Source organism: Mus caroli, chromosome 8 (genome assembly GCF_900094665.2).
Source record: "Mus caroli chromosome 8, CAROLI_EIJ_v1.1, whole genome shotgun sequence".
NCBI lineage: Eukaryota > Metazoa > Chordata > Mammalia > Rodentia > Muridae > Mus > Mus caroli.
In genome coordinates this window covers 46,873,372-46,884,150 of record NC_034577.1, presented here as the reverse complement: position 1 = coordinate 46,884,150, position 10,779 = coordinate 46,873,372, and the positions used below count along the sequence as shown (strand labels likewise).

The 10,779-nt window shown below is 39.1% G+C and overlaps 1 protein-coding gene across 1 annotated transcript in view; it reads left to right on the top strand.

Annotated features, from left to right (window-relative positions):
* The window catches only part of Neil3 (nei like DNA glycosylase 3), a 51,373-nt gene that overhangs the window by 24,748 nt on the left and 15,846 nt on the right, over positions 1 to 10,779 (top strand). The window contains exons 3-6 of the mRNA XM_021170939.1: positions 3,518 to 3,652; positions 4,122 to 4,335; positions 6,283 to 6,357; positions 7,879 to 8,045. Coding sequence (XP_021026598.1) covers positions 3,518 to 3,652; positions 4,122 to 4,335; positions 6,283 to 6,357; positions 7,879 to 8,045 — 591 coding nt within the window. The remainder of the gene's footprint in view (positions 1 to 3,517; positions 3,653 to 4,121; positions 4,336 to 6,282; positions 6,358 to 7,878; positions 8,046 to 10,779) is intronic.

Here is a 10,779-nt window from a genome sequence, read left to right as displayed (position 1 = left end):
ACATGGAAAAAGTAAACTCCAAAGTGCCCATTTTTGCTGAGGGGGTCTTTTTTTTTTTTTTTCTGTTTTTTTTTTTTTTTTTTTTTTTTGGTTTTTAGAGACAGGATATCAAAAAATCCCTGGCTGGCTTCAAGTATAGGATGCGCTGTAGTATAGGATGGCCTTGAATGTCTGACCCTCCTGCCTCCATGCCCCTACTCACTAGGCTTTGATTGCACCGCCTCGACTGGCTTATCGTACATGACTTAGAAATAGAAACATTGTCATAACTGGGCCTGGTGGTGGATATACGTGATCCTAATAACTCAAGAGGCTGAGCCAGGGGGAATCAAAAGTCCCAGGAGAAGCCAGAACAATTCAGTGGGATCTTGTCTAAAATATAAGAAAAGATTGAGATATAGCTCAGAGATAAAGGGCAGAATTCCTTCCCCAGAATATGCCACAGTTTGGGGTTCAACTCAATAATGAAATAGAACATCACCACGGCCTGCAGTATACAGAGTAACTGGCATATTTCATGCAGACCAGCACATCTGCACGTGCCAGCAGGATCAGCACACATTCTGATTCCGGTCACTTCCAGGGATGGTCGGCTACTTCATGGCCCATCACATGGGCCTCTGGCAGCAGTGCTGAGGTTGGGCGGGGGCAGTGGGCTTGCAAACATCTCTGCGTTTCCCTCCCTATCTGCAAGACTTGCTTTCTGGCTGCTCTTGCCTGTCTGTGGGGTGACTTTTGTGCACCCTTCTTCCTGTTCTTTTGAGGGTGGGTGAGTTGTTTTATTCTTTGGTCTAGCTGTTGCTGTATGTTTTCTTTTCTTTTCTTGCGACCAGTATCACATCTTAGCCCTGAGTGGTCTGGAACTCACTGTGGCTTTGAACTCACAGAGATCTCCGGAGTGCTAGGATTAAAAGCATGCACTACCACACCTGGCCCTATCATTCTTTATTCTAGCATTGTGTTCTGTGTTTTAAGATGTCTTGCAAACTTGTCTACCATTATGCAAACATTTGAAGCATTAATATTAATTTTGAACGTTAAGAAAAGAGAACTCCATCTCTTCCTGCCGCTGCATGGGTGATGGTAGTTTCTCCTTTTTCTGCTCCATTGTCCGCTTCCCACCGCAAGCCCACATCTCAGAGGGAGTCTTCACGCTTCCTCCTCTCGAAGGAGACTAATGTTTCTTGTTACCTATGACTTCGGATAGAACAACAGAGGCAAATTTCTAATGCCTTCTGAACAGGCCTTTGAGTTGGCCACAGAGTTGCGACGCTTCAGGGTCACAGTCTTTCCCCATGGCTTCTGTAGGATATTTTGTGTTCCTGATGTTCCTCTTCTTCCTGAAAGAACAGGTTCTTTGAAGCATTGCAGGATTCTATGCCAGTCTTGCCTCCCTGGTTCATCTCCAAGGAAAGATAATTTTGGTTTGGCCTCACTCTCAACAGCTGGTGCGCTTTAGTCAGCACCTGGTGGCAAGAGGAAGCTTTCCTATCCGGTCTCAGGCTTTTACACTTTGTAAGTCAGAACTAAACATATTGCTTGGGCAGAGGTCTCCTGATCCCCCTTTCCCCTCAGCCACACCTGCCAATACTTCTGCTTCGTGTTAGAGAAGCGTTTTCCCGAAGCAGGCAGCCATTCACAAGGATTCTGCTGTGATTGTAAAGGCAGCACTTTTCAGTCTCCTGGCCTGAACATCCCTTTTCATACCCGATTCCTCCGTGCGTTTGTCCTCCATGCGTACCTAAGCCCACTCTCAGAACTTCAGGGATTACAAACAGTCGCACTACCCAACACTTGGTATTTAAAACTTTCCTCAAAAAATTAGCTCTTTTCTCCTCAGCCATTTTGTTTGTTTGTTTGTTTGTTTGTTTTTGTTGTGTCTTTCTCTTGAAATCTGTTTCCTGGAGGTAATATAAGCTCATGAGCTGATATATAGAGCCTAAAACATCAGGGTCAATTGTTAGAACGCCCTAGATGCCTCTGTGCCTTAAAGAGTTTCATGATGCCGATATATTCTTACTCTAAAAGGTAATAATAATACACATGGCACTTATTTGGAGTTCAGTCACAATTAGCCATTCAATATTATAAATACTAATCAAGATAAGATAAAGTAGTTGTTTTTTTTTTTAATGCATTTTGCCCCTAAATTGAATGTATTTCCAAGACAAAGATGCGCTTGCTTTGTTTGTAGTTCTTACTGGGGCTACTCCTTCCTTTTACTTGGGTCGTGACCTTTGAGGTTTTTGATGTGGATGTGGTTTCATTATAGAAAGTGATTTAGAATCCACTTTATGAGCCATACAGCTGCAAAGATTTTAGCTATGATGGCTTCTGGGCATGACAGTTGTACACCTTTCACTGGGGCTGAACCTCCATAAGCTAAATTATGAAGTACTTACAGGCACACATTTTTCCCGTCAAGAACTACAGGGCATGTAAAATTCGTTTATGATTGATAGTGGGGCTCACAGAGTTTAAAACCCGCATTTAAAAGTTAGACTTGTTAACCTTGTGTAGAACTGTGACACAGTTCTTTGGAAGTAGGAGCACACAGCAGGAACGTTTGCTGCCAGACGAACCATATATATTAACTCAGCAAAGCCACGAGGAAACAGACCGGAATGGCAGAACACAGTATTTCATTTTGAGAATAATTTTTGATCGTCATCAGGGGTCTTGCAAAATCACATCTTTTTAACTGGACAGGCTAATCAATTCTACAAAATATGAAAGCTTATGAATTTTTCATCACTCTATTGTGGCTTTGAACTGTAAATAACTGTAAATATTTATTTATAAATACCTTCTTCCCAATATGTATAAAAGTAGCTGAAAATGAAAAGAATTGTACAAGCTTTGTTTACTTATTCTCTTTCCATTTGTCTGCCTCTGTCTCTGTCTCTGTCTCTCTCTGCGTGCCTATGTGTGTCTATGCATGTATGTTTGTGTGCTTGTGTATGCATGCATTCATGTTTATGCATGTCTGCATGTCTTCGTGTATGTGTGTGTATGCATGAGTGTGTACATGTGCGTGTGCGTGTGCGTGTGTGTGTGTGTGTGTGTGTGTGTGTGTGTGAAAAAAAATGTCTCAATACTTAGCTCAAACAGTGGGCAAGAGATGCATATATTATCCTGTAAACCTTAGGTTACAATAGGAAAATCTTCCAGTTCACTGTAGCTAAAATAAGGAACCTGAATGTCAGTGGCTTTGTAGACTATATAAACTAACCATAAACAAACCATAATTTTTAGGTTTATGCTTTTGAATAAATAAATATGGAAGGAGGCTAAACAGTTCTGTGAACAAAGATATTTTGTCCAACTTCAGACAAAACAGGTAGGTCTTCTGGGCTAAGTGTTGGAAACGTATTATTTCTCTAGCCAGTGCTTTTTCCTCTTTAAACGTAACTGTTTAAATGAGTAAAATTGGTTTGTTTGCGATTTTTAAAAAGAAAATAAAATGATGACATATGATCTGCTTCTGTTACTCAAAAATGGGCTGGCTCTGTTTCAGGATTCATTTCGGAATGAAAGGCTCCATCTTGATTAACCCACGGGAGGGTGAGAACAGAGGTGGGGCTTCTCCAGCATTGGCAGTGCAGCTCACCAGCGACTTAATCTGTTTCTATGACTCTTCAGTAGAACTCAGGTAAAAAAAAAAATAAATAAATGAATAAAAATGAGATACCAGGAAAAGGAGTGGAGGTGGTTTTGTTTTTGTTTTTTGTGTCTTGTTCTCCAAGTGGTATTGAATTTTTTTTTGTTTGATTTTTGTTTTGTTTGTTTGTTTGTTTTTGGCTAGTTGACAGAAGAACTAATGGATGTGGGAATTGTAGCAATGAGCATAAAGATTAATAAAGCAAGAGTCTGATAGGAGCACTAAGTACTTTAGCTGCTAAACAGTAAAACCTGGATCCATAGTTTGGTTACAACATCACACATGTTGCTTAATAAAATCTGTGTAATCAATAAAATGTCACTGTTACTAGGATTGTAATTGTTCACCCAAATAAGCTCACACTGTATAATATAGATAAGTGTTTACACTTAGATCAAAACCCATTTAGTGGTTCCAAAATTATAATGCAGACTTACGATTGATATACTTCCTTCTATAGAAACTCAGTGGAAAGCCAACAGAGAGTCAGAATGATGGAAGAATTGGATGTATGTTCTCCAAAGTTCAGTTTCTCAAGAGCAGAGAGTGAAGTGAAAAAGCAGAGAGATCGTATGCTGTGTGATGTGTTGCTGGATCAGAGGGTGTTACCTGGTGTAGGCAACATCATCAAAAATGAAGCACTCTTTGACAGTGGTCTTCATCCGGCTGTTAAGGTATGAATCATTTAAAATTTGTTTCTAACTTGTTTTTAAGAACTGTAAGGATCCATGGTGAATGGGAATCTGTGCTGGAGCAACATAGTCTCTATAGAAATTGGTTTCAACCTCTGTGTTGTGAACCCTTTAGGGGTCAAATGACTCACAGGGTTACCTAAGGCCATCGTTAAACACAGATATTTATGTTATGATTCATAACTAGCAAAATTACAGTTATGAACTATAAATGAAAATAAAGTTATGGTGGGGGTCTCAACAGAACATGAGGACTCGTAGTCAAGGGTCACAGTATTACGATGATCGAGAACCACTGCTCTACAGACTCCTTATCAAGTGTCAGCTTCTTACTAAGGCTGTCTCGGGCTCCCTGTTAGAACTGCAGTGTCCCAACTTCCTGCCCTCAATTGTCCTTAGTTCACTTTGGTTTTATTTTCCCCATACCTTGTATTGGTTTTGCTTTTAAATATATTTTACTCATTACACTTTCTGTTTAAAAAACAAACAAAAAGTGTCTTTTACAGCTCCAGCACCACCTGCGTTGAGGGCAAGTGTTCTCTTCAGTGGTATTTCCTAGTGTCTGAGCACAGTGTCTAACTTTAGACAGGTCATTGTGGAATGTGTGAAGGAGTGGGTTAGGTTTGCCTTTTGTGTTTTCTATGTGGCATATTAAATGTAGAGTCTACACCACACGAATGCATTCCCACTTACAGGCGTCAACAATAGGAAAGAACAAAATGTTTCAGGGAATGAGAAGGACGGAATTCAGGCAGCAGGGGCAAAGAGTGAATGAGCAGAGAGCCAAAGAAAACTCACTGTTCTTCCTTGTTCACATAGTTTAGATTGGGTGAAGAGAAAAATGTTAGACTTCTAGCATGGGATCCTAGGACAAGGAGTGGCCTTGGTCTTGTTTTTGGCATGCCAACTGGAGAGACTTGTGCTCTTATTTTTCCAGGAGGGAGAACTGGTAGAGAGAGGAATGTTAGAAAATAGTGATGGACTGAGGAAGGTCCTAAGCCAGGAGACACTGGAAAGGCAGCATCCATACATTTGTTTCTAGAGAAGAAGTCTGCACTGAAGGCTCTTATCCAGATTTCATACTGCTAACTCAATTCTAATGATACCAACTATTTCTACTAAATAAAGTATACTAAGTAAATTATTTTTACATAAGTCCACATAAACCTCTTTGTTTTTTTCGAATAGTTTCTTCCTGGTTTTGATACAATCCAAATCACTAGTAGTTAAGTGGTAGAAGAAATCAGTTAATGACAATTTTAAGATAGTGTACTGGCTGGTTTTGTGTGTAAACTTGACACAGGCTGGAGTTATCACAGAGGAAGGAGCTTCAGTTGGGGAAGTGCCTCCATTGGATCCAGCTGTGGGGCATTTTCTCAACTAGTGATCAAGGGGGAAGAGCCCCTTGTGGGTGGTGCCATCTCTGGGCTGGTAGTCTTGGGTTCTATAAGGGAGCAGGCTGAGCAAGCCAGGGGAAGCAAGCCAGTAAGAAACATCCCTCCATGGCCTCTGCATCAGCTCCTGCTTCCAGACCTGCTTGAGTTCCAGTCCTGACTTCCTTTGGTGATGAACAGCAATGTGAAAGTGTAAGCTGAATAAACCCTTTCCTCCCCAACTTGCTTCTTGGTCATGATGTTTGTGCAGGAATAGAAACCCTGACTAAGACAGATAGGTTCTGCTTTTTAACACTTTGAACAACTAAAATGAGCTTCTTAAAATGGAGTATCTTTTCTAAAACTGATCCAAGGTATGGGCGATGGCTTGCTTAGCATGTATGAGGCCCTAGTTTTGATGCCCAACATCAAAGCTAGAGAGTGGAAAGCAAAAGAGTGTTCAGGAGTTTTAAATCTCTTGTTAGTTCTCTTTAAGAGAACTAGCAGGTGAGGTTATAGTCGTGAATAAATTAGGAAACTATGCTTTCCCACTAAGGTGTGTCAACTATCAGACAAACAGGCCCGTCACGTTGTGAAGATGACTCGGGATTTCAGCATTCTCTTCTACAGGGTAAGAGCAAATATTTACAACCTTGTGCAATACCAGTGGTTTCCTTGTGTGCCTTTACCAGGGTGCTGAAGCTGTGTGTAGCCCTCTAGTGGTCAGAGTGCAGAGATTCACGGGGCAAGACTGACACCTGAATGGCAGGCACAATTAGTGTCTTAAAATTTGGAGTCAACTTGCCTCACTCTGAATGTATTTTTCTATAGTTACACCAAGTTGAATAACAGTTGTGTTGGTATTTTGCTTTGATTCTTGTTGTATTTGGATATATAAAACAAAGCATTTAGACAGACTTAATACAGTTTAAGTAGATGGGTTCATTTATATTTTGCCATTAGTTATGTGAACTTTAGGCTTTTTACATAGTAGTTTTTTTTTTTAATCTGTAATATGAAGTTATGTTTCTATATGTCCAACAAAAGCTGTTCTGAGGATGGCACAAGTTCTCATTAACATGTTAGTTAGCAAACAGTATAATGGTCTTATAGACCTCCGTAAAAGTGCTTCATCTTTTAATCGATGGATGATAATTAATCTTATTTTCCCACCACAATCTGTTTTCTATATTCAAAATTTTTACTATGCTCAGAAATGAAGGTATTAAAATTGTTTTCACTAATTGACCTAAAGTTTTAATGATCCTTTTACAGGATATAACTGCATTCAGTAATAATGGCCATTTTATAATGACCTGTGCCCATTTGTCCATCCAGAGAAAAATGACTATAGAAAACAGTGCATTCTGCCTACATCAAATTGGGCATTTCACTACCTTGCTTACATTAATATATATTGTTTGTGTAATTTCAGTCCACATATAGTCCTATTTCTGAGCTTTTAAATTTTCACACTGTTGGTGGAAACCAAAAATACTGTCTTTGTCAGTGCTTTAAAAAGTATGTATATAGAACAAAACTATAGCAGAAAAATGAAAGTGTCTCTTAAAATGAAGCTGATACCAAATAGAACATTTCTTTGTTAGGATGTATTTGAGTTTTTATTTTCTTTCTAGCAAATCTCTAGAGTTAAAAAAAAAAAAGACCCTTTATCAGGCCAACAAAGAAAATGCTCTCGTTAAATTTTATCCCCTAAAAATAAGTTTTTTGGCCGTTGAATCTGAGAGAGCAGCTTCCTCGGTCTAAAAGCAATCAGATTTGAAGCTAATCTAGCCCTTTTCTTGCAACCATGTAATTATGTTTAATTAAGAAAGCCTTAAAAGCATAAAAGACATTTTAAAATATAGAACTTTTATATATCATTTAGATAAGAGGATACAGCAGGGAACAGTTTGGAATACTAATAAGTTAAAACATAATGACTCTATTATTTCATACAAACCTTATTTGATAGACATTACTGAATTTTGTCAATACTTTCTACTATATTATATGGAAAGTTATATGGAAAAATGTGCAAATTCTTGACATTTTCAGAGAGGGCTTGATATCCTGAATATGCCTTTGTCTCTTATAACAACAGTTTTGAGCATAACATCATAATTTTATTTATTTATTTTTTTCTTTTCAGTGCTGTAAAGCAGGATCTGCCATTTCTAAACACTATAAGGTTTACAAGCGTCCTAACTGTGGTCAGTGCCACAGCAAAATTACTGTGTGTCGCTTCGGGGAGAACAGCAGGATGACATATTTCTGTCCTCACTGTCAGAAAGAAAACCCTCAACATGTTCAAGTATGGTAAGATGTCTGATTGAGACTCTCTCTCTTAGCAGCTAATAAGCAGAGCATGTATCTGAAGGACTACCAGGCTAGTGGTCGCACATAGCACAGAACACTGAAACTGAAATCACCTTTAAGAACCAGTGCAGATGAATGAGTGAATATTGGTATCAGCTCAAGAGTCAAGCATTAGAACTAGAAGCAGAATCATTAGCTTTTAAAGTTGATAGGAATTGTCACAGATCTAATTTGTAGGATGCTGCAAAAACCCAAAAACCAAATGTTAGAAATACCAACTTTGGGAAAGGTGAGATAGAATGGGGAAGATTTTTGCGTGATGTGGTAGGAGACTGTTCAGGAAGGACATCTTGTGAGCTACTTGACAAGGTGGGTAATGGCCGAGAGTTACCAGCATGCTAGTTGTAGGTGAAGCCTAAAATGCTCAGCTCACTGAGAATAGATGAAGCAGACTAGAGGTGACCTATTGCTTTTGAGTAGGAGGAAACAAAATGGTGTGATTGTGAAGAGGAAGGACGTAGGCCTTGCTGAGCTGTGCAAGACCAGAGGAGGAGGGTAGGTCATTGTATCTGTGGAGAAACATAGAGGCATGACTTGCGTTTTCATAAATGTGTCCACATCCACTCACTTTTCTCCCTGCGTTCTGTTTCTGTGAAACTCTTACTCTGGCTCACAACTTTAAATAGTTTTATATCCCCCCTCCCATCAGCTATTATTGTCACACAATAGGAAATATTAGACAATTAACTATTTTTTGTTTTAAGGGTTTCTGGTTTTATTTTTCATAACAAGACTACTTTTCTAACTACTTTATTTGACTCTGTGCACATAACACAGTACCAAGCACACTGAAGATCTTCCGTCTATTTGCCTATTAAATACGTGATTAATGCTCTGTGTTTTCCAGCATCTATATTATTTTTGCAGCATTGGAGATTAAAGTTTTCCATTTTCTTCCAAATAGTCAAGTAAATGGCATTTAATTATAGAAACAAAATTCCAAGTGGTTTTAGAAATGAGACTTTAAAGACTCACAGAGTTCTGAAAGAGATTTCGGTTTAACTGTGAGCCCTGCTGTACTAGAAGTGTTGTGGAGCTTATAACCGCTCTCCTCTAACCCACCCGAGTTCTGTTTTATCTGCTGGCTTTAAGGTGTTGGGGAACCATTCATACGTGGAAAAAATGCAGATATAATTTCTAAAGTTTTAAAACTAACACTACTTCCCCTATTTTAGACATTCTGTATTATTGTCATCTGGGTTTTATGGCAATATGGCTTATACCACCCTTTAGGATAAAGCAGAAGAAAGATATTTACTCAAGTTGGGATGCTGGAAGCTTGAGTAATATCTTCAAACCAACACAACGTGCTCACATGTCTGTCTTCCTTCTGAAGGTCCTAGGGTGTGATCCATCCCTTGCTTCTTTGGACCTCTGGTGGCTGCCAGCATTCTTTGACATGTGGTTATGTCACTGCAGTTTCTGCCCCTTTTAACAGCACCTTCTCCTTTTTTAGGCATATCAAGTCTGCCTTCTTTTCCCCTTATGAGGACAGTTCTCCCCAGGTCAACATACACAATCTCACCTGCAAAAACTTTATAAAGCAACACTTTCAGGTCTCTCATATTGTGACCTGGCGTCTTTGCGAGGTGATTCTACAGTCTACTACAGCATGTTGAATGTGAATTCTTGCCAAGACTGGGGAGAATTAATTACTGGTGTGATTAAGAAATGGAACAACAACATCAAAAGACATCCAGAGGCCTACAGAGGAAATAATTTACATCCTCTTATGTTCAGGATAGTAGAAGATGGCAATAAAAAGACTCCCATGCACGTGGAGAATCTGAAGGTCATTTAAGTTGTGTTCAGCTGAATCAGTACAGCCTGCTGCCTTTCAGAGCAGGTTGTGGTGGCCAGGAGTTAGGTCAAATGAACAAATTCTTAAGGTTTAGAGTTCTATACAGATATGAGATACCATGTTAAAAGTCAAGGTAAAGATCAGAGAATCATAATGAGATGTATCTTATTTTCAGATTTCCTTGTGCTATTCATTATTTTACTAAACAAACCTGGATGTAAGGGCCATGTGTTTGCATACAAGGTGCAAGGTCTTACAGAAAGCAAGGCCATCTTTGAGAGTCAGAGAACCTATGCTCTGAAAATAAATAAGCTGTGTAGGCTTCCTGCAAGAGCTCTCGCTCCGTGTTAACACTTTGGAATCTGGGGCACCACCATGGCGCTGTTTAACTGCACGTGACCCGAGACACTAAAGCATTAGAGTGCTAGAACACACTTTCTCATCAGTCAGTAATGGCCAGTGGCTTCTAGGTGGAGAATAATGATTTAATTCATCACTAACAATCAGGTTTATTGTTTCTTACCCTAATAACTACATGTCTAATAGTGATAAAAAGAGGGCTTATGAGAATTACACATAGATATCTTTTTTCATCATTATGGATTATCAGTATTTTGCTTAGCAAATACAATTGAAAAAGCTAGAATTTCTAGCATTTTCTTTTCTGGGAACATTGAGTTAGGAAAAGTTTTTCTCATTTTCTTTTCTTTTCCCCGCATCATTCTTTTTTTTTTTTTTTTTTTTTGCTTTTATGGTATAGTTAGCCCATGTTCCTTTGCCTTTCCTCCTTCTATTCCCCATGTACTCCGACCTTTTCTCTCAGTGTGTCCCATCTTCTTCGTTTTAGTCTCAGTGCTTTGTCTCAAGCATCAC